The sequence below is a fragment of the Emys orbicularis genome, chromosome 1 (assembly GCF_028017835.1).
Source record: "Emys orbicularis isolate rEmyOrb1 chromosome 1, rEmyOrb1.hap1, whole genome shotgun sequence".
In the NCBI taxonomy this organism is placed as follows: Eukaryota; Metazoa; Chordata; order Testudines; family Emydidae; genus Emys; species Emys orbicularis.
The window spans coordinates 9,884,619-9,909,185 of NC_088683.1; the positions used below are offsets into that span (position 1 = coordinate 9,884,619).

General features: G+C 44.1%; 1 protein-coding gene across 1 annotated transcript in view; it reads right to left on the minus strand.

Moving 5' to 3' along the window:
* EXOC4 (exocyst complex component 4) overlaps positions 1 to 24,567 on the minus strand; it is a 607,048-nt gene that overhangs the window by 165,853 nt on the left and 416,628 nt on the right. Inside the window, exon 11 of the mRNA XM_065409076.1 lies at positions 5,704 to 5,923. Coding sequence (XP_065265148.1) covers positions 5,704 to 5,923 — 220 coding nt within the window. The remainder of the gene's footprint in view (positions 1 to 5,703; positions 5,924 to 24,567) is intronic.

Consider the following 24,567-nt stretch of genomic DNA (forward strand, 5'->3'; position numbering starts at 1 on the left):
TTGAGGCACAGTGTCATTGTAAAATATTATTAGAATTTATTGATTAGAATCACAGGTGCTTCCTCAAAGGTTATGTTCACCCTCAAAACCAAGAAATTCAATTGATCAGCCACAATTGTAGCCTAATAGATTTTGATTACTGCTGCAAGTGGACCTTAAAGAAGACTAATTTGTTTACTCTAATAATAAAGAAATCCACTTTGAACCAATGTGTGCAACAACCACCACTGGTGGCCAGTTGAATGCCCCTCACTGCAATCATTCTTCTTACTAACATGCCGTAATTTGACAGGATAGAAACAGTGTGCCATTGCTGTTGGTAATGTTTCCTCAGGAAACTCACAAGTGATCCTGGCAGTGAGTTAGCTTAGCGTGCGAGATAATCAGTCCAGGCAATGGGGTAATTATCTCAAGCAAGTCATTATCCGGCAAGCAGCTGTGCACTCAGATTTTTGAATGAGACTTTAACTAGATTTTCAGCAATCAGCCCTTTGTCAGAAACTTTTATGCCCTACCATATACGACAATTGATGCTGCTATGATACATGGTAGTAAATGCATATGCCCTAAAGGCCAGTTCCAGTCTAGTTTGCACTGTATAGTCCAGGAGTTGCAAAGATCAAACAGCAAGAAACACTTTTCACTGGGCATAAACCATGAAAGACGCATGTCCAAAGTCATTGTTGGTAGTGGCCACCTTGCTGAAAAGATCTATCATTTTTGAGGTTGACAGCATGGGAACAGGATATAAGAAGTTGTCAAGCTGTTTTCAGTCTGAATACTGGTTTAAACAACTGCAGCATAAACTTTAATGCAGAATATTTGACAATTTAGTTTTTTGTTCATGACTGTTCAGGCAGTATTAAAAGGGGAGTGATTAAAAAAGTCTTCCATTTGACTACAGAATAATGGCTTTAAAAGTACTTATAAGGCCCTATTCATAGTTAAGCGCAGATTTTTTTTAATGGGCTACTACGTTTTTAGCTTCATCATTGTAGAATTACATCACTAATTTGAGAGGGACATGATGGGTTAGGATGGCAGAAAACCTTTTCCCTACGATGGAGGTCTTTGCTTCAAACATGTCAAGGTGGACTATGCAAAGGGAGTGGATGGTTCTTAATGGTTCTTAACCCAGATCCTAGTGAATGTGTGTCTACATCATAAAACTACCACCACGACTAGCCACTTTGCGTACATCTTCACAGCAGCTAGACACCCTCGTCTGGCCTGCGTTGGCCAATTAGGGCTCATGGGGCTTGGGCTGTGGGGCTGTTTCACACCTGTGCAGACTTCTGGGCCCAAGCCAGAGTACAAGCTCTGGACCCCTCCCACCTCGCAGGGTCCTGTGTCTAGTTACTGTGTAGACATACCCTTTGTGGCAAGCCTCACTAAAGGTACTAAGGATTGACAAATTATAGGGACTGAATGAGAAATCACAATCCAGTCCGTCTCTTCAACCTCAAATGGACCTTAAGCAAATTCACATGGCTACAGAGGAGGCAGGCATATATCATATATATCTATATATATCATCTTGCTAAGAATCCAAAACAAATTTGGAAGGTTAATAGCTTCAATGGCCCTGATCCAAAGCCTACACTCTGATATGACCAAATAGAATTATCAGCTCCTAATAAGGTCATCTGCTTGGGCAGACTGATTTGGATTTCTTATCCATTCTAATTCTCACAAGCGAGTTACTGATGTAAAAGAAAAAGAGAAAAAAGCAAGATACCCCAGGAATGCCCACAACAATAATCTGCGTTTTTTCCTATACAACTCTAATGGACTTGACTGGTTATGCTGTTTCAAGCCATCTAGTCTTGAATTAAAATCACTCTGCCTTATATTGCATCTTTTTATTTCAGTTTTAATACAGTTTTTCTGCCCTGGAAGCCAGAAGACCAGGCTTGAAATGTGATTTTCCACTACCTACTGAAAGTCAAGTCTCAAATTTTACTGCCCACAACCGACCATGTCTATTTCCTCTTTCATTTGGAACTTGTGAAAGTGAGGAACTATTAGTACTGGAGACAGGCATGGGATGAGTAAGTAACATGCAAAACTTCCACCAGTGCAGACACACCTCACTCTTGAACTATACCACACTCCGGCCAATCCAGCTCTGCCAATGCTTTTCATGGATTCCAAGTTTCCAAGACCAGAAGGGACCATTGTGATCATCTAGTCTGACCTGCATAATACAAGCTATAGAACTTCCCCAGAATCATTCCTAGAGCAGAGCTTTGGGAACAAAATCCAATCTTGATTTTAAAATTGTCTGTGTTGGAGAATTCACCACAACACTTGGTAAATTGTTCCAATGGTTCATTACTCTTAATGTTAAAAATTTACTTATTTCCAGTCTGAATTTGTCTAACACCAACTTTCAGCCACTGAATCATATGATACCTCTCTCTCCTAGATTGAAGAGCCTGTTACTAAACATATGATCCCCAGGTAGATACTTACAGACTATAATAAAGTCACCTCTTAGCCTTCTCTGTGTTAAACTGAATAGATTCAGCTCCTTGAATGTATCACTATCAGGCAGGTTTTCTAATCCTTTAATCATTCTCATGGCCCTCTCCAATTTATTAACATCCCTCTTGAATTGTGCACACCAGCACTGGATACAGTGTTCCAGCAGTGGTTGCACCCGTGCCAAATACAGAGGAAAATCTCCTACTCGAGATTCCCTGTTTATACATCCAAGGATCACATTAGCCCTTTTGGCCACAGCATTGCGGTAGGAGCTCACGTTTAAATGATTATCCACCATGACTCCCAAATCTTTTTCCACGTTGCTGCTTCCCTGGATAGAGTCTCATATCCTGTAAGTCTAGTTGATGTTCTTTGTTCTTCTATGTATACATTAAGTATCAGGGGGTAGCTGTGTTAGTCTGTATCCACAAAAACAACAAGGAGTCCGGTGGCACCTTAAAGATTAACAGATTTTTTTGGGCATAAGCTTTCGTGGGTAAAAACCCACTTCTTCAGATGCATGGAGTGAAAATTACAGATACAGGCATAAATATACTGGCACATGAAGAGGAGGGAGTTACCTTACAAGTGGAGAACCACTTGACAAGGCCAATTTTGTCAGGGTGGATGTGGTCCACTCCCAATAATTGATGAGGAGGTGTCAATACCAAGAGAGGGAAAACTGCTTTTGTAGTGAGCCAGCCACGCCCAGTCCCTATTCAAGCCCAAATTAATGGTGTTAAGCCGTATTAAAACCCATATTGTTTGCCTGTGCCCAGCTTCCCAAGTGAGCCAGATCGCTCTGCATCTGCTTTCTAGTTCTGATCTATAAAAACTCCTACTAGTCTAATGGAAGGTTCTTCACACAACTCTGTTTATGTTTCATGCACCTGCCTTGCAGCTTGCCTGCTACTGCTGTCCTGCTATTACACCTCAGTTCTGATCTGTAACATTTCTGCTATTCCAAAGCTAGGATGAGATTCACCAAAGTTATCTTCAGCTCATATAAGGATCGGAACTCAGAAGTCCAGAGGTAAAAAGCTACTCCACAGGTGCCCCCGCTCCCTGTCATTTTCCATATGCTCATTTAACAATCACGGCTGCTCTTCGGCTGGAACAATGCTATTTTGTGACATCATATATGAGGGACATGTTATTGATAATGCATTTAGTCCCCTGGTCTTGCAAATGGAGGCTGGCAGGTGACTGTAAAAGATTCACATTGCAGGGAGGAGAAATCCATGTTAAAAACCTAGTAGTTTGAAGGTGTTGTGCTGCCCCAAAATATTTTACTGTGAGAAGAGTCTCCAAAGCAGCTCAGGCAATATTTCTGAACTTTTCTGAACCAGGGACCGGCTTGCTGCCTTCCTAAACTGTGTCAGGGAGATCTCAGGGACCCGGCTGTCTGCTGCCCTTCTAAACTGTGTCAGGGAAATCTCGGGGACTGGCAAGGAGGCTGCCGTGGACTAGCGCCGGTTCACAGACCGGTGGTTGAGAAACGCTGATCTAAGGGATGTGCACTCCTAAATCCCTCTAGGCACTTCCGAAAATCTTTCCTCTGACTCTAGCTTTCATTTGTTTGTGATAGTTTAAATATATTCTAAACTTGCTGGAGATACAGCAACTCAAATCCATTGTACTTGGATCAATTGACTGGTTGTATTTGTCTTGAAGTTCATTAGTATGAACAACAAAACATGAAATACAGACTGCTACAGACTGTTTTCACAATTAATCTTTTCTAAACCAAAATATAAATTGCAAATACATAGAATCTCAGGGTTGGAAGGGACCTCAGAAGATCATCTAGTCCAACCCCCTGCTCAGAGCAGGACCAATCCCCAATTAAATCATCCAACAGATTTTTGCCCCATATCCCTAACTGGTCCCCTCAAGGATTGAACTCACAACCCTGGGTTTAGCAGGCCAATGCTCAAACCACTGAGCTACCCCCCCCCCCTGACAGTGATACATATTATGTAGGCACTTGGACAGCACTTTTGATCTTCATAGAACATTTCAATTGTTAATCAATCCTCAAAATACCGCTGTCATGTGCAGGGGTGCTAGAACAATTTGTATAGTGAAGATGCTGAGAGCCATCCAACCAAACTGTATACCTTGTATATAATGGAAACCACTTCCAGCCAGGGAGTGCGGCAGCATCTGCCGCACCCGTAGTTTCAGCACCTATGGTCATGTGGACTGGTAATAATATGTCCATTTTATAGATGGGATAAGTGAGGCGGAGAGGTTAAATTACTTGAAAAAGGCCATGAGAGGAGTCAATATCAGAGCCAGGGTTAGATCTCAGTTCTGACCTCCCAGTCCTGTGCACTAGACACCACGCCAGACCTCTCAATGGGCCTCCATATATTTCGTTATCACCCAAGTAAGGAAAAGAAATAGGTTTATTACAATCCCTACTAGTCCTCATGAGACTGATAAAGAACTGTTACAATGAAGCATGTCCCATTTAAATACTATAACCTTTAAGCAAAATTTCTTAATAACAAAATACTGTTTAGTCAGCTTGAAATGTTCTAAGATTTGCAAGCATCCCCAGTTTCCAAAGGTCAGACACAAGATAATACTGTATTTAAAAAAACAAAACAAAAAAACCCTTATAGCAAACGTTTTAAGAAAGCTGGTAACAATACTTCATGATGGATTTACTGTTGTTTATTGGATGATTACATCGTCTGGACTCCTTGTGAAAGTGACATAAGCCCTACCACCAGATTAGTGCACTATAATGGGTGAGATGCAGAGATGCCATTAACTGCAGGGTTGGTGGTGTGATTTACCCTTCTGCACAGGCAAAACATAGGTGTAACTTACTGGGTGGGTGTTAGGGACAGTAGGAAAAATGCAAGGCGAGCAACACAGGAGTGAAAGCTGGTTTCAGAATGAAGGGCAGGTAAGGAAGTCATTCAAATCAGAGCCAGGTGCATCAAGTACTAGTCCCTGAGAATGAGAGAGCTAAGGACGAGGGAGAGATTGTTTCGTGTTTGGCAGCCTCCTCCCTCCACACATCAATGTAAAAGTTAGGGAGTACAAAACAGTACATAGGTAAAAGCCACCAAATTAAGGGGACCCATATCGGAACGCATGTAAAACTTCTCTCTAAAAAAAATTGCACACTGCTTCTGCTGCCAATACAGCCACAGGCATGTGACAACAAAAAAATGCTGGCGAGTCGCTCAGCTTGGGTACCTGCAGAAGAGGCCGTTGAACTCCTAGCATCTTCATGGTGTCCGCATTGGCCAATATCTTCAGGGGGTCGGATGCCTTGGTGACACCTTCTATCTCTTTGTTGATCTCTGCTAGGACTTGATTAAGGAAGATGTTCTTGATGTACATGGTGAGGAACTCCCGGAGCGGACATTGTTTGGTTGGGCCAAGGCCCAAGGCATGCTCAATCTCCTGAATAAATCTAAAATATAAAAAGGGAAATCATACTTAGCCACACAATACAATTACCATGACCTACACGTTGTAACGTCCCACGCATACAACTAGTGTGAGAACACAGGGTCAATCATGGGAGCTGGCGGGAAAGAGTTGTAAGATTCAGAGGCAATGGAGTTCTAACAGAGTGCACTGGACACAGGCAGGACTCCTGAGTTTATCACCAGCTATGCCCTTGACTGTACCCAATTTGAGATTCCTTAAAGGCTCCTGATCTTCAGAAAGGGCTGAGAATCTACTTAAAATGGAGGCACCCAAAATCATTAGTCACTTTTGAAAATTCTGACCTGCATGTGAACTTGGGCAAATCATTTTACCTACCCATGACTCAGTTTCCCTTTCTGTAAAATTATGTTCTACTTTATTTCGAACAATAACAACCCCTCACTCTTAAATGGCTCTTTTCATCAGCAGATCTCAAAGCACTTTACAAAGGAGTTTTGTATCATTATCCCCATTTTTACAGACAGGGTAAGTGAGACACGGAGAGGTGACATGACATGACATGCTCAAAGTCACCCAGCCAGGCTGAAAACCAGGTATAGAACTCAGATCTCCTGTGTTCCAGTCCAGTGCTCTATCCACTTGGCCACAGTGCCCCTCCTCATGAACTGATTGATCCCTGGAAGAAAAATGCTGTATATGTGCTATGTATTATTATTTTATTCCAGGAGAAGTGACTGGATCACATTCACTGATATGCATGCAGAAGGCATGCTGCCTTTTTCCGAATATCGCCCCCCACTTAATGTCCCACCCTCCTCAAAAATTTTAGCATCTTCTCCATCAACACATCTGTATTTCACTGACATAATTTGCTTGGCCAAGAGAGCTGCTTTTTCCAGGAACTACCTCCTCTCAAATCAATAAAGTGACACCCTCAAGGCAAAGATGGTTCCTTTGATTTACATCCAAAATGACCGAAGTGAGTCATTTTTTTTTCTTTATTTCTTGAAGTGATGAGGATGATAACAAGAGAAATCACAAATAATTGGTTTATCAATCTATAGTACTTGTATGGCTCTCATTATGGCAGTATTTGAGCACCTTGCAGACTTTAATGTATTTACGCTCACCACACCCTGGTGATGCAGGGCAGTGCTACTAACTCTGTTTTGCAGGGAGGAGGGGGATTGAGGCATGGAGAGATGAAATGACAGGCCAAAGGTCACACAGGAAGCCTGTGGTGAAGCCGGGATTTGAACCTAAGTCTCCCAAGTCAGTCTCTTAACCACTGGGCCATCCCTCCTCTCCATGGGAAGGATTTTTTGAACGGAGGCATTTCTGACATTTCCGGCATTTATCAGCGATGTCTTAGCAGTTACTATGCCCCCTGAACAGATCAATATGATTTTCTTAATTGTCAATATTTTCTGCTTCCACACGTAGTTCTCTAGATGAGGTAACTTCTCTTAGCAGGATTGAGAGAGTCCCCTGTCAATTTCAGCAGCATGATTTCTTTCAGATATAAACCATTTGTTCCCTAATGCTTACACTCTGCTGACTTCATCAGTCTAAAATGACACATATGGGGTGAGGTAGCATCTGCATGGGGACCCATTCAGTCCAATAACTTTGAAAATTCACTCAACTGTCAGAGCTGCAGTGAGCAAAACGCACATGGAGAGAAACACAAAGGAAGGCAGTTTATTCCCTTGTTTGCACAGATCGATAAAGCGAATAAAGTTATCCACCAGGGAAACTGCAGAGTCATGAAGCAAGAGAGAGGCAGAAGAGGCCTATCTCTGAAATAACACACCCAATGTCACCAACTTCTGTGGACTGACATTTCCTGATGTCTTCAAGGGGATGCTTGTCATGATTAAGCTGTGACCTACTGTGCTTTTATATTTGTTCCCATATCTATTTGCAATGTTCATATCACTCTTTATATGGATACCCTTCTTTATACAGGGCTTCTTACAGAGCATTTCTGATCTGGAAAGTAATTTTAGAAATAAGAATTAACCTTCCCAATGCCCCTGGTAGTATCCTTGTTTTACAGATAAGGAAAGCAAGGCAGAGCGCTTAGTTTCACAAATGCATAGGCACCTGCTAAGCTTTAAGCTGATGAATACTGCCATTGAGGTCAGAGGGGCTACTCACATGTTCACAGTTTGAGCATGTGCATAACTGTCCGTAGGAATGGGGTGTAAACAACTTGCCGAAGGCCACAGGAAGAGTTGGTATCAGACCCAGGATTAGATACAGAATTCTTAGTTCCCAGCCTCGTGCATTAATTTCTATCCCAAAACTCTCCTAAGGCTCCCACTTCAATCACCATAGACCTTGTCTACATCAGGAAACTACACCAGGTTAAGTAACCATGTGTTCTAATATTATGTAATTTCTTGGCACAGACAGGGTGACAGTGGCTCATTATCATTCAGTAAGGACCAGAAGCGTGTCCGCGGTGCTTTAAGGGATTTGCATTTTACTTGACGCGAACCATAAAGTAATCACAATGCGTGTGAATGCTGATAGGCAGAGATGATTTAGGGAGTGTGAAACTTAAGACTGCTCAGCAAAGCTTCCGAGAACAATGGTCTAAAGCTAAGGAAAGAAAATTCAAGCTAAATATTAGGGAAAAGTTATTAAGAGCCAAAGCAAATACGCAGTGGAATGGATGACCGAGGGATATGGTTGAGGAACCATCACTGCAAATATTCAAGAACAGTAGGATTAAATGATAATGGTAATGACAGTGAAACACTGAAATTTTCACTGGTTCAAAAGACTCCATTACAGTAAGTGGGGATTTTGCATGAGAAAAGATTGAGTAAAAACCTAATAAGGATGTCATCTCAAAGAGAACAGCTAAGCAGTGTGGGTGGATGCTATAAGTGATTTTCCCCTGCCCTCACTATTTATGATCTCACTAAAAAACTGATCTCATGGAAAATATATTACACACAAACCCCCCCATATTAAAAGAACATTATTAAGGTTGCAAAGTCGGCACTCAAAAGGGAGGAAAAGCCAGAATTAAGGTTATTTGTACAACATTAGTTTGCCCCCCTTGCAAGTATGCATTATGATACGGTCTTCAATTACATGATCACATACAATTTTTTTCCACAGGTTTCCTCCCTCCTTCAGTGAACGGGATGGACCTGCTCTGGGAATGAATCAAGATTGTGTACTCAACAGCAGGGTTGAAACCTTTAGATCCATCACACCAAGCTCTGCCACTTGAGTTAATGGAATAACAGATAGAATTATTTGGTTGTCATCCTCTATGTGGATCAGCACTAGCGAGGGACGGGGCACTTTTCCAGTGCATTTCACACATAGTTGCTAACAGCAGAAGAATGATGAGACTCAGGATCCTTGGGTTCCCTTCGAGACCTCTTCTACCCCATTCCCACCAATGTATCTTTGTGTCCCAGTCTTGTCACTTTCACACCATGGCTTGTCCCAGCCCCATTCTCCTCACCTAATCAGCCCCAATCTCAGACTCCTTGCCCAACAAATCCTCCATCTCATTCTTCTGGACTCCTTGACCCAGTCCCAGTCTCCACCCATACCCAGTCCCAATCTCCTTGCCCACCTACTCCCTGTTCCTGCCAGCTCCCCAGCTGCTTCTCCTCTGTCTCCATGCCCAGCCAATCCCCGTTCCTCCTCACCCATGTCCTTAATTGATCTGTCTATCCCGCAGCAATAGGGTGGCCAGGTGACCAGTTTTCGACAGGAAAGTCTGGTCGAAAAGGGCACCTGACCAGACATCCAAAGTCTGGTTACTGCGGGCGGGGAGGTGCCAGGTCATCACCGGCACCAGCCCCTACTCAGCCAGGGCTGCCTCCTACCTGCATTGGGTGGTTGCAGCTCCCAGCCCTGGCTCCGCAGGCTAGTCCCTCCTGACTTGGGTAGAGGGGAGAGTGGAAATGCAGTGAGCGATAGGAGGGAAGAAGAGCGATGAGGGCGGGGCCTTGGGGGAAGAGGCGGGGCAGGGGTTGGCAACCCTATCCAGCAACCTGGCCACCAGTCACCCCTCCGCCCACACTCCCTATCCCATTCTTCCTTCTGACCCTTCTCCATTTGACTTAGGCAGCTTCTTCCCCCAGAGACCTGGGCCCAGCAGGGGCAGGTCCCATTGAGAGCTCAGGAAAGAGAGTCTTCCCGCTGTCAGTTCAGATGGCTGGACCTGAACAGCTTGAAGCAGCCCAGAGCTGCAATTTCAGGGAAAGTCCTACTCAGCTCCCAGCCTGACCCATAATATTTTATAGACAGACAGGCACGTATATAGACTATTATTTATTTCAATTTATGACAAATATCTATCTGAACCCTAGGCACTTTCTGATCTTTACAACAGACATGAGATACTTGACTGAGTGACCATCATCATTAAATAAATATCTCCACAAGAATACCTTCCAAAAATCCTCCTCACTCAGCTCACCCCCTCAGTCATCCCACCCAGAGAATAGGATAAAAAAAAGTCATTTTGAGTGAAAAATTCACCAATATAAAATGGTTTAAAAATTAAATAATTGAAAACTTTTGACTCTGGATTAAAACCCTCAAACGAGGCACAGCCGAGTGTGCGCTGCACACATGACTGTGTGCCAATGGGCCTCTGGAATCAGATGCCTTTCCATAAATCCAAATAAAAAAAACCCATAAGAAATCATCACAATGGTGAAAATGGCTCTATGATACATCATTTCAACAGCTACTATTTTCGTTTTATTTTCCAAAGAGTGAGATTTTAGATACACTTTGCTGCCAAACAGGACCATAAAGAAGGGATGAAGCCTCAAAGGAAGAGCTTTGATTCAAATGGTCTGCTTAGATTGTTTTACTAGAAAAAGAACCCTTCAGATGCAATTTACAAGGGATTCAAGAAACAGTATCACCAGCCTCATTTAAAACCATCTCTCACTGGCACATGAAAATTGAAGAAAAACCCATAAAGGTTAACGCACTGTGGGGTGCATTCTCTCAATGGGTGAGAATAAGTCATATGGCGCATCAAGAACATTCCCCTAACACTTGGTAATTACACCTATTTAACATAACTGCATTCTTCCTTCTGTAAAATGCTCCAAAGCTTTCTCCAAATAAAAATGCAAACCAAGCACATCATCAGATCCTGGACCATGGTCACTGCATATACTCCAGGGTAATTGTCCAAAATCCTAATGAAGCTAAACGGGATTCAACTGATCAGATATACATTTTTGTGAAATGTCTGCATGGGATGGAGATCCTGAAAAGATGAGGAAAAAATGGAAATCTGCATCTCATATCCAATTCACAACCTGCGCTTGCAGAGTGATATACAAATTTAACTTGTTTTATCTCTCTATGAAAGCATTTGAGGTGATTTGTGACTACAATTAAGTGTTCCCTGTAGACAGAAAAGCACTTTAGGTAAAATGAAGTGCCTTTTTGCAAATGACAGTCGTTTGGATTTTTTTTAAAAAGCACATCATTTCAGAATATTTAAGTCATTCTAACTCCCAACTTTGAAGGCTGCCTTACCTATGCTGTATGTGTTTAAAAAAAAAAGATTGATTCAGAAACTTATATCATCATTTGTCCAATGCTTAGGTGTTTATTCCTTTTGTTATTAAACCTCTAATAAAAAGAGATGTCATTAAAAATATAGAAAATGCCTCACTGAATTCCAGTAACACCAGCAACTTCAATTAAGCCTACCCTGATTTAACTAATGAAGCTATTACCTGAAAGTGCCCCCAAAATAAACAACTGGGTTGGATTTTCAAAAGCACCTAAATCATTTAGGAGCACAAGTCCCACTGAAATTCAATGGGATTTGTACTCCTAAATTACTTAGGTGCTTTTGAAAAACCTGCCTATTATATACTAGCTAATCCCCACAACACAACTACTCCAGAATCATTTCATGTTTATTTCACGGTAGACTATTTTGTATTATTATAATTAATAATAATAATGTACGGTAGTTCCCATGATGTGGTAGGTGCTTTTCATACATTCAAGAAGGGACAGCATCAGCTAGGAGAAGATCACAATCTAAGGGTAGACAAATAGACAGAACAATTGGCAGGACATACCCAAATCAGCTCAATTCACTGTATGCAGCACAGCAGAAGAAGGGTGTTTGAAAAGCTTTTCATTGTGAATGGCTTTCCCAAAATCATTTTTCAGCCTTTAAGGTAATTTTAGATTGATTAGAAGGAGGAATTAATAAACTGTGAAGTCTATGAGGCTGTGAAATAGGCACCCCCAGGAAGTGATGGAAGCTTCATACTATTCAGAAAGAGACTGTACAATGCATTGGAAAACGTTCCCTAGGGATCAGTCTTACAACAGCATAGTGGATAGACTAGATGAGCCGGTAGAATTTTTGCATCCCTAATTTTCTGTACTTTCATTTCTACTTCACAGGTCGACACTTAAACTGCTTCCCTGTCGCCTGTATATGTATTTATCTAATAACAAAATAAGGAGTCATTTTAAAGTTTAATCCTAAAAACAGAAATAAGAAATGATTAAAACAAACTGGGTTAGTCAGTCAATCCCCTTGCTGGTGCAGAACTGTTCCCTTCGTTACACTGTTGAATACTTTGTCTTGTCTACATTTTAATATCCCAAGTGGTGGATGTTTTCATCACTTCCCTTGATAAAATATTCCAAAGCTTGATAGATCTCACTGTTGGGAAGTTTTTTGTGATGTTAAACCTAAAATTCCTTCTCTTCGTTTCATCCTGTTATGCCCATGTGTCACCTTACACAATTTTTTCTTCCTCCTTGGTGATCACACCCTTCAGATACTTAATAAATCCTAGAACCCACACAGAGAACATCCTGCCAGACACCCTCTCTCCTTTATAACTAGGGGGATTCAGATCAAATGTCCCTACTGACTGCAGCTATGAGAATATGGCATGGGGAGAGAAGTGATTAAACAACATCCCATGAAACTGGTACTACGGAGCTGCTTATAACACTCTGCTTACGATGAAATAATTGGCTTGCTTTTTTCCATCCCCCTAAATAGCTATTTCATGTACCAAGTTGGTTGACAAAACCATCTCGCTGGAATAGAACCCAATTCTCAACACAATCCTCATTCCATTTCATCCTCTCATTCCTTTCTTTGCTCTTAAAGTGAAATCCTATTGAGACTCTTGAAGTGTCAAGTGGTTCTGATCATTACATATGTACGTAGTATAGTAAATATAAAACATCCGCCATTGTGGGTACACCAGAGATCATTTGCCATTGAAGACCCATCAGTTGAGTAGATACTAAAATGATGGAATGCACAATACTTCCACAGAAAAACTAGACCACTGGGAATTATTTTGGTTACAGTATTACCAGTTACCATTGAATTGATATATCTCTGAGGAAGGTGCTAATGATAAATACCTTAACCACATGGAAGATAAACCAGCTGTCTACACGAAAAGACTGTGTGCAGGGAATAGTATGTATGTATGTAGGAAATGGAAGCCCAAGCTCCCACCTAGGTGACAGAGCACAAGCTAACGGAAGGTGTAGGCACAACTCCTTACTGAGATTCGTCCATGGTGGTTGTATTTAAAAGCCTGTCAGCTTCCTCTCAGATAAATACTTAAGTTGATGTCACTATCTGAAGGATTCCCTGCACTTACTATAGGACGTACCTAGGCAATGTGGCAAAATGCTGAGGTAACAGTTAGCTAAGAAAACTTGCAAGTTTTAAGGGGAGACCACTAAATCTTAGACATCTGTCATCGAAGTAACTTGGGGTACGTCTTCACTACCCACCGGATCGGCGGGTAGTGATCGATCTATTGGGGATCGATTTATCGCGTCTAGTGTAGACGCGATAAATCGATCCCCGATCGCTCTGCCGTCGACTCCGGAACTCCACCGCGGCGAGAGGCGGAAGCAGAGTTGACGGGGGAGCGGCGGCTGTCGATCCCGTGCCATGAGGACGGGAGGTAAGTCGAACTAAGATACGTCGACTTCAGCTACGCTATTCTCGTAGCTGAAGTTGCGTATCTTAGGTTGATCCCCCCCCCCAGTGTAGACCAGGCCTTGGTGTCAAGTTAATGCAAGTTAGCTCATCTGTGGTCTAAAGTAGTAGAAAGTGCAGAGACCTGTCTTCAAACCTGGTTGAGGTCACCAGCTTCTGCCCATATCACAAAAGCACTGCACATTTTGGCTGGGTGGCTAATCTCTGCTCAGTGCTGGGAAAATAGAGTTTGCCAGTCAAGACTGCAATACACCTGATAGAGAAGTGTGGGGGAGGCTTATATACAGCACTTGCCCCTGTAATACATTGCGGTACCAGTTGGAACTGAAACTTATGTTCAGTGAAACATGATGGGGCAGAATTCTGTAGGGTATTTTAGGCAATAGATTACCGTAACGGTCCCTTCCGGCCTGAAAATCTATCAAATCAGAAGTCCTTACTCAGGAAAAACTGCCACTGACTTCAACAAGCTTTTTGGATAAGTAAAGACTTCTGGATTTGTCCCTATAGCAGGATAAGGGAGGAAGGATGATGGTCTTGTGACTAAAGCACTAGGATCCAGGCGGTTTGGGTTCCCTTTGCTTGTTCTATCACAGACTCCCTGTGTGACTCTTGGGCAAGTTGTTTCACTCTGCCCCCATTTCCCATCTGTAAAATGGGCTAATAAGACTTCCTATCTGTACAGGGGTACTGTGAGGATAAATTTGTTAATGGTTGCGAGGTACTCAGATATTTTTGGTGATGGAGGCCATGTGAGTACATAGAATAAAAGGTGTATTTTACAAGTAATTTGTGCTGAAGCAGCTATTGTTTAGTAACTAGCTAATTCCTGCAGATCACAAGTTTCTAGATTAGTTGAAGTACCGCTATGATAGAATGCTGTTTCTTACATTGAATCAAAGTGGGGAGTGTTGTTAGTGGTTAGAGCATAGGATGATTAGCCAGGGCTCCTTGGACCCAGGAACTCTGGATGTAAAAAGTATGAGCACTTACTGCCTAAGCTAAAGACCCCATGTTCCATAGTTCAAAGGCTGTCGCAGATTCATAAGTGTCTATATGTGGACTAGCCACTGGAGGGGTACAGAGAGTCACACTATGTAAGCATGGGTTATACTCTCAAAACCATAGTATACCTGTAAAACGCAATGCTAAACAGGTTGACCTGGCTTCTCCCAGTTATTTCTACAGAGCCAGAGGCATCAGCTTCACTTTACTGACACAAAAAAGGTCTCCGCTCCAAGGAGCTTACAATATAAGGATCTCATCCGACTCCCACTGAAGTCAATGAGAGTCTTTCCCATTGAGCCCTGAATTAGACATTGTAAATACATAGGAGAGGGGAAATGATGTAGAACAGGCATCTATTACCCTCCCTCATTACTTGGCTAGCTCATTTTAATGGTAGTACTGCATTACAACAAAGTCCATTTCCAGTTTTAACCCAGAGGGCCTAATTCTCATCTCTATGCAATCATGCCAGTCCCATTTACTTTAATAGGAAGTAGGCATGTGCATCCAGGAGAGGAAAGACCCCACTAAAAAGGAGGGCTCTGCTATTGTAGACATTAGTTTTTGGTCCACGTGGTCTGGATCTCAGCAGTCTCCTAACACAGGAAATCTTCATTAACAAGCTTAGGCATAAGTGAAAATATCTTTCTGCTCTGATTCAGCTGAGCAGTAGTTCAGATGCATTGCTCCAAAAACTCTCTCCGTCTCTTTTTATTTTAATCATGTTGGAGGTGGATCTCATTACAGAAGTAATTATTTCCACAACAAAGCCTGCACAGTGTAATTAACGTATTGCAAACATTAGCAAGATCCAGCCTGATAAAATTTTTTTGAAAAGGTTATTTGACTACCACTCAGATCACACATTATCTATCCTCTAATATCTTGTGAGGACACAAGCAAGCTTCAGGAAGCTGCTGCATACCTCCGAGTTGTTTGGCAGCTGCCAGAACTTAACTGATATTCAGAGGTGATTCTTCCTAAGGTGGTAAATTGAAACAGTTTTCCGACCCTCCATAAGGAAGTCAACTTTGTTTCAATAGCAGCAAGACAGAAGAACTGAAAACCATTATTGTGTAAGGAAAGCTGTGAAAAGGATATAAATGTCACAGTTGGGGCAAAGCATTGGGAAATGTAAGGTGATGCATTTAGGGATGACTAATAAGAATTTTAGTTATAAGTTAGGGACGCATAGGTTGGAAGTGACGGAGGAGGAGAAGGACCTCGGAGTCCTGGTTGATCGCAGGATGACTATGAGTCGGCAATGTGACGTGGCTGTGAAAAAAGCTAATGCGATTTTGGAATGCGTTAGGCGAGGTATTTCTAGTAGGGACAGGGAGGTGCTGCTTCCGTTATACAAGGCGCTGGTGAGACCTCATTTGGAGTACTGTGTGCAGTTCTGGTCTCCTATGTTTAAAAAGGATGAACTCAAACTGGAACGGGTACAGAGAAGGGCCACTAGGATGATCCGAGGAATGGAAAACCTTTCCTATGAAAGGAGACTCGAGGAGCTCAGTTTGTTTAGCCTAACCAAAAGAAGGCTGAGGGGGGATATGATTGCTCTTTTTAAATATATCAAAGGGATTAATACCAAGGAGGGAGAGGAATTATTTCAGCTCAGTAGTAATGTGGACACGAGAACGAATGGATATAAACTGGCCGTGGGGAAGTTTAGGCTTGAAATTAGAAGAAGGTTTCTAACCGTCAGAGGGGTGAAATTTTGGAACAGCCTTCCGAGGGAAACGGTGGGGGCGAAAGACCTTTCTGGCTTCAAGATTAGGCTTGATACGTTTATGGAGGGAATGGTTTGAAGGGATAACGTGATTTTAGTCAATTAGGCATTAACGTGCCATCGCGGGTAAAATGAGGGTCCGGCTGTAGAATCTTGCCTGTATGCTCGGGGTTCTGCTGATCGCCATATTTGGGGTCGGGAAGGAATTTTCCTCCAGGGTAGATTGGCAGAGGCCCTGGAGGTTTTTCGCCTTCCTCCGCAGCATAGGGCAGGGGTCGCAGGCTAGAAGATTCTGTTGTGGGTGGGTCAGCTTTTGTGGCCTGCATCATGCGGGAGGTCAGACTAGATGACCATATTGGTCCCTTCTGACCTTAAAGTCTATGAGTCTAAATATATCATGGAGAACATTGGCAGAAGAATGGATTTAAATGACCTAACTGGCACTTCTTTTCTGTCTCCGATTTCTATTATTCAGATACTATTAATGGAAATCTCTATTTTCCACTGCATGCATCCGATGAAGTGGGTTTTAGCCCACGAAAGCTTATGCTCAAATAAATTTGTTAGTCTCTAAGGTGCCACAAGTACTCCTGTTCTTTTTGCGGATACAGACTAACAAGGCTGCTACTCTGAAATTTGAGAGAAACTCCGGGGTCATCTGTGCCAGATTCTGATCCCAGTTATAATCATGTAAAGCAACTGGCTTCACAGGAGTTCTTCCCTATTCCCACTGGTGTATCTGAGAGTGGAATATGGTCCTGTGAAGTTTATAGCATCCAAAGTCTAACTTTATTCCATTTCTATCTCTAGATACTATTACCATGTTACCCCTGGTGGAAGAATCAAAGCAACAATTGCTTGGTAAACATCCACCACCACAGAACTAACAGTTGACTTGCCAACACTGAACTGTTTAGCCATAAATCTGTAATAAACCAGCAGGGCCATCTTTAGGATTTATGGGGCCCTATGCCGTATTATTAAACTGGTGCGCCCCTATGCCCGACGGCAGCCCAGGCTCGCATGTGTATTTTAGATAAGGGTGAGCTTTTGAAGGATTTATTTAAAAAACTATATATGTCTGAAGATCGAAGTAGTTACGGCTAAAGATGAATACTCAGATTGTGCATCTACAAATCTATGCAAGGATTTTTTAGAGATGTGATTTTATCATCTTCAGCAACATACTAATGAAATATGAGGGAAGTAACTCGAAGTTGGATCACTTGAGTTAATTCTGTAGTGCAGACACACCAAAATGAGAAATGACTGTATTTGCAAGCAATTACCAAAGCAATTCACGATGACGTTGGCCACTAGTGCTGGGTTGTGGATGTACACAGCCTGCTTTACATTTACTCTCCACCATGTAGGATTCACTGCCAACTGGGCAACTTAACTTGCTGATGCTGGCGCTCCTTTTTCCTCTCTCTCCATGTCACACTGCCACTGTGATGCCTCTCTGGGTGACTATTCAAAATGACTGACGATATTGCTCTAATTCACTGGTGCTGGGCTTTTTGATTACTCATGACGACCAACATACTTATTTACTGGCAAAGACAAGCCAGGGACACCAGTGAATTATGACACGGCTCCCAGCATCAAGTTTAAAATCATCCCAGTGGAGCATATTTTAAGAAATTTGCATTGGAAGGAGAAGACTTCCCAATTCTCCACAAACAAAATTAACCCAGCATTCAGCATCTTTATTCTCGTCTGAACTCCTGCTTTATAAAGATAGTGAAGGGAGCTGGGCCTTTTGAGGCACTTATTTATTCATCATGTAGTACATCTCATCAGATAAATCTACATACACACACAGAGAGGCCTTTTCCCTTATAGCACTTCAATGTGAAGAGAAAATTCTGGCTCCGCTACATTTAGCGCAGTATGAGATATGAAACCAATGCACCATGCTGCTCCCCCCACATAAATGTTCCCTTCAATTCATCCTTCTAAGCACTTCATCCTTCCAAGTTACATAAATTGAGTTCCATGCAGTTTACTGGCAGGGAGAAAGGGGGTGGTTTGGCATCTTTCCGATTAGGCCTTAAAAGCCCAGGTACTCTCGGCACCTTGTGGACTCTGACTACACTGTGCCACATTCTATAAGAATGGGGTCTTGCTCTTGGACAAAATTTCTTCTTTTCCCACCACTGTGTAGCATGCGGTCTATTTATTACTCTCCACCCAGCGCTGGCTACATTACAGTACATAGTATACATTTCATATATAATACGCAGTGCAGTCCGGGAGCTTTTGGAATGAAATGGGCTGCATCAATGTAAACAATTTTTATATGGCGGCTTCTGTAACTGGTGCCATTTATACTATAAACTCCCTGTATGGAGCCAGGGTGGCTTCCCTCCGAACCTGAGGGTAAAGAGCCACTCTCTCAGCCTGAGGGGGCGGGGCCAGACCAAGCTTACTCCACCTCCCGGAAGGGGACGGGTGGAACAGGAAGTACAAAGGGCGGGGCCCTTACCCTGGTCAGGGCAGCACCAGGGAGGGACGCAGACGCAGACCGCTGGCTGTTCCCTTCAGACCCTGCTGCCGGTCCCTGGACCAGGAGAAACCTGACCTGGAGGAAGGACAGGGGCTACCAGGACTGCCCGCCGCCGAGTACCTGGAGGAACTGGAGGAGCCTGAGGCGGAGGGGGAGCTGGAGCTGCCAGCAGCTGAGTACCCGGACGAGCTGGAGGGACCGGAGGGACTCGATCGAAGGACTGGGTAGGAAGGAGCCCAGGGACAGAACTGCACAGTGCGGTGAGTATTTGGTCAGCGTGTTGCGGAGGGACCCTGCTCGCCCCGCCACTGTCAGGGCCCTGGGCTGGAACGCAGTGGAGTTGGGTGGGCCTGCGTTCCCCTACCCCGGCCAACCCGCCTCGGGTAGCAGAATCCCGACAGCGCTATAGACTTTCACCGGCGCCCCCCTGCCTGAGGGGCGCTATAGACTCTTGCCGGCGCCCCCCTGCCTGAGGGGCGCTATAGACTCTTGCCGGCGCCCCACTGCCTGAGGGGCGCTATAGACTCTCGCCGGCACCCCCCTGCCTGAGGGACGCGCTATAGACTCTCGCCGGCACCCCCCTGCCTGAGGGGCGCGCTATAGACTCTCGCCGGCACCCCCCTGCCTGAGGGGCGCGCTATAGACTCTCGCCGGCACCCCCCCGCCTGAGGGGCGCTATAGACTCTTGCCGCCGCTCTCCCTGCCTGAGGGGCGCTATAGACTCTCGCCGGTGCCCCCCTGCCTGAGGGGCGCTATAGACTCTCGCCGGCACCCCCCCGCCTGAGGGGCGCTATAGACTCTTGCCGCCGCTCTCCCTGCCTGAGGGGCGCTATAGACTCTCGCCGGTGCCCCCCTGCCTGAGGGGCGCTATAGACTCTCGCCGGCACCCCCCCGCCTGAGGGGCGCTATAGACTCTTGCCGCCGCTCTCCCTGCCTGAGGGGCGCTATAGACTCTCGCCGGTGCCCCCCTGCCTGAGGGGCACGCTATAGACTCTCGCCGGCACCCCCCCGCCTGAGGGGCGCTATAAACTCTCTCCAGTGCTCCCCTGCCTGAGGCGCTATAGACTCTCGCTGGCGCCCCCCCTGCCTGAGGGGCGCTATAGACTCTTGCCGGTGCCCCCCCTGCCTGAGGGGCGCTATAGACTCTCTCCAGCGCTCCCCTGCCTGAGGGGCGCTATAGACTCTCTCCAGCGCTCCCCTGCCTGAGGGGTGCTATAGACTCTCGCCGGTGGCCCCCCCTGCCTGAGGGGCGTGCTATAGACTCTCGTCCGTGCCCCCCCAGCCTGAGGGGCGCTATAGACTCTCGCCGGCGCCCCTCCCTCCGCTAATTCCCTAGTGGCAGACGGCGTTACGCAGGCCGGCCAGTGGGGGGAGGGATAGCTCAGTAGTTTGAGCATTGGCCTGCTAAACCCAGGGTTCTGAGTTCAATCCTTGAGGGGGCCATTTGGGGATTTAGTGCGGGATTGGTCCTGCTTTGAGCAGGGGGTTGGACTAGATGACCTCCTGAGGTGCCTTCCAACTCTGATATTCTATGATTCAGTGGGACAGTAGCTCCCCACCACCCCCTAGCGGCTCGGTGGGCCAACCGACGCAGGTCACACTCCCCCATACAACAAATTGTGCTATGAACAATATGGTATCTGGATTCTGGGCACATAACATTTACTCTCAGAAATGTACCTTGATTCCCTATATGCATTGTTCCTCCTTCTGGTCTTTTTAATAAGCAGGTGAAAGGTTCCCTGGAATATTAGCTAGAACATAGGGCTGGGTATCAGGAGACTTGCTGATCAAATCCTACATCTACCAACAACTCCCTGGGAGCTCTGAAAGGAGTCACTTCTTCTAGGTGAGCTTCAGTTTCCCCTTCAGTAAAGTGGCATTAATGATATTTACTTCCTTTGCAGTGCTGTTGTGAGGCTTAAGTAATGTTTGCAAAGTGCTGTGAGCTCCTGAGAGAGAAGGCACTGTAGAAAAGCAGAGTATAATTATTATTATTACTCGCATCAAGGTAAAAGAGCTTTCTGAAAAATGCACAGCACTCTGCTTCTCTGATTTTGTTTCAGCAAGTACAATGCTTGGCTAATGGGGAGAGCAGAGAGCTATAATGCAGAGCAAGATAATATGAACACTCAGAGCAATACATTCAGCCTTTAACCTGGTGCCTCACTTTGATTATCTGTATGTTTTCTAGGATAATGGAGTTGCTACTGAAATACTTTTTGTTTTTATGCACTTTGAGGATCCACAGAACTGAAGCAGGGTGCAGCGCAAGCACACACGGGGCAAGCTTCTCCCTGCACTAGATAGCAATGCTGCACTGCATCACACCCCACTGCAACTCTTATTCCAATCTAAGCCCCCGCCTCTCTCTGCCAAGGCACCACAAACCCTGACCTGCAGCACTCCGAACTATTCCAATCCTAGCCTGCACTTGAGCAAAGCCCGCCCGTTGTGCCAAACAGCCCTATGTTTCACTGTGGGTTTGTGATGTTGGTGATTATCCAAAGAAACAGCTGAACTAAGTTACCTACTGCTGATTCAGGTACAATTTAAACCCAAGACTGCAGAAGCAAAAGATGAATGTACCAAGCATGTCCAAAAGAGGCTCTGCAGTATGTTTATTTACAAGAACCTAAGGCAGATGCGACGGCTGTGAGCATAGTCTAACAGTCAGAGCAGGGAGCTGTGGGTCAGGCCTCTTGAGTCCTATTGCCAGTTCTGCTACTGACTTGCTATGTGACTATGGACAATGCCTCAGTTTTCCTGCCTATAAAATGGGTAGAATATTTTTCAACTAATCAACAATATATCCAGCACTGTAAAAGACAGAAAATACACACAAAATGCAGGTAGCCCCTACTTCAAAGAGCTTACAATTTAAGCAACCTTGAAAATCAATCTATACTAACCCACGGCTGATCTACGGAGGTGTTGTGATGCTTAATTAAATGGTGTGTGTAAACCACTTTGGAGACCGGATTTGTAAAGCTATTTAGGTGCCTAAAGATGATGATTGGCAGCTAGTGGGGTATTCAAAAGGGCCAGTGTGAGTATGTGCATAATGAGGCATTGCTCAAAGAGGGTAGAGGGAAGGTGGTGTTGGCAACTCTGTTTTCCCCCTTTTTCTCCTTTAATAGAGTTAGATGGAATGGAATCCCATGGGTGAGAGTGATGGTTGTAATAGGAGGTGAAGAGCTTGTACATTTCAGTGACAGTGGGGTTGGCCAAGTAAAGGCATGTGTGTGTGTGTTAACAAAGCATACTGGGGCACTGCTGCAAGAGGGCAAAGTTAAGGCTGAATAGACAACCTTAACTGTGCATTTGCTGGATTTCAGAAGTTAGAATTTTGCTCTCAACATTCTGCAAGTGTACGACATACCACCAAGCAACCTTCACTCTACGTTAATGTAACTGTTTCCCATCAAATGGTAAATCCTCTTTTTCCCCCTTGAATGCCTTATTAAATGAGGTTTGTTGATGACCGTATCTAGAATGCGTAACAGATCAATATTTCATGCTACTTTCTGAACAGAGTAGCTTTTAAAAATTAATTATTAGTAGTATTATTTTTAAATCTGATCTGCAATTCTTGCATGTTGAAATCCCACAACTCCTCAGTATGGACTCCTGTAAAAAGTAGCATATGCTGACTATAAATCTTTAAAATGGCTCTATTAATAGAGTGGCTGTGGTGACAGCTTTATAAATGGGCACCATCTTTATGCAAACTGTGTTTTATTAGATTGCATTATAATGATTTGTAATAAGAATGCAAAGATGAATTTAAAGAGGATGGAAATGCAAAAAAACCCTCCATTCGGCTGGGGGTTTCAAAGCCTATGAATTTGGCGTGGCAGACTTCACGCCTGCAACAACAGACATTATCAGATTAGCTTTGCTACAGTTCTGTGCTCCGCCGCATGCTTTTTCCAATCAGATAACAACAGACTAATAACTGGCTTTATGTCTGTCAATCCAATTACTTCCTATTTGGTATGTTGCTGACACTCCATTAAATAAGCAGACAGATGGCACGATCTTTCATTATCATCCAACTGATTTATTAGCCTCTAGTGCGCATAACCAGGGTGCAGCCAATCAATTATATCAGGCATTTTTAGTCCAAAAACTCACCAGGGCAAATAAAAGGGCTGATACAAAGAAAATAACCTAAGGCTCCGTCAGTGGATGCCTCAGAGACCAATCTATGCATCCATCCATCCAATGGCACCTAGATAATTATATTTTAATGTAGTTATCCTCCCAACACCCCTGAAATAATAATATCCCCATTTTACAGATGTGGAACTAAGGCACAAATAGATTAAGGCCTTGCCCCTGGTCACACAACAAGTCTGTGGCAAATCAGTGTCTCCCAATTTCCCAGCTAGTGCCCTAATCAACGGGCCATCCTTCTGCCTTTGCACAGGGCTATAATCCCACCTCCCATATCTGCAAAAGTGTAGTTTCTCAAGTGCATGGGTGGGGGGGGGGGGAAGGAAGGGGAATGGCCATGTTTGACTTGTGTGACTGAGATTAACTATTGCACTGTGTCGCCATACAGGGGACACAAGCTCCATCAAGTGTACGATGGGTGACTCAGGGAATGTTCCACTAATAAGCAAGGAAATGCACAGAAAGGGCAGGGAAAAAGAGGAATTATAAACCTAGCAGAACCCTTTTACAGGGAACTTGGATAAAAAAAGCAACTCTGTTTGTAAGTGATGTGGAAGGAAGACCCAGATTGTTTCAATGTACACAGTGCAAATCTGGATCTGATTAATCTTGGTTTACAGGGAAGCTGATGGTGCAAGTGGGAGGGTCAAGTTTGTGACTGATGAAATTCTGCTGCTGGGGGATCAAGCCTATTAGTTTGGGAAGGAAACATGACAATGCCCCTTTTAAATATAGGGAAACTGAGGCACACAAGTCATTGGATCTGATTTTCAGAGGTGCTGAACATCCAGCTGCTTAGTAAATTCAATGAGATACACAGGTGCAACAGCAGTCCTCAGTGACTTGTCCATGGTCACAGAGAGACACAGTGACAAAGCCAGGAACGGAACTCAGAAGTGCCTGGCTGTGCAGACCAGCAGCCAGGACCTTTCGCTCAGCGAGGAAAGAGTCAGAGCGACAGAGTCAATGCTGGAGTGACTTGGGCGCCTCTTAGGCTCTCCTCATCACCAAGGATAACAACTGGTGGCTTGAAAGGGATCTAGAAACTCTCTGTCCTCTCATTATGAATAATAATGCCCAGAGGGCAGCAAAACTCAGCCTCATAGTTGCAGAAAACAGAGGGGTCATTGCACTAAAATGCACTAAAGGAAGTAAGCATCAGTGTGCTAAGCCACTCTAAGCAGGCAACTTTACAGCTCTTTAATGAGGATTGTGCTTTTAAAG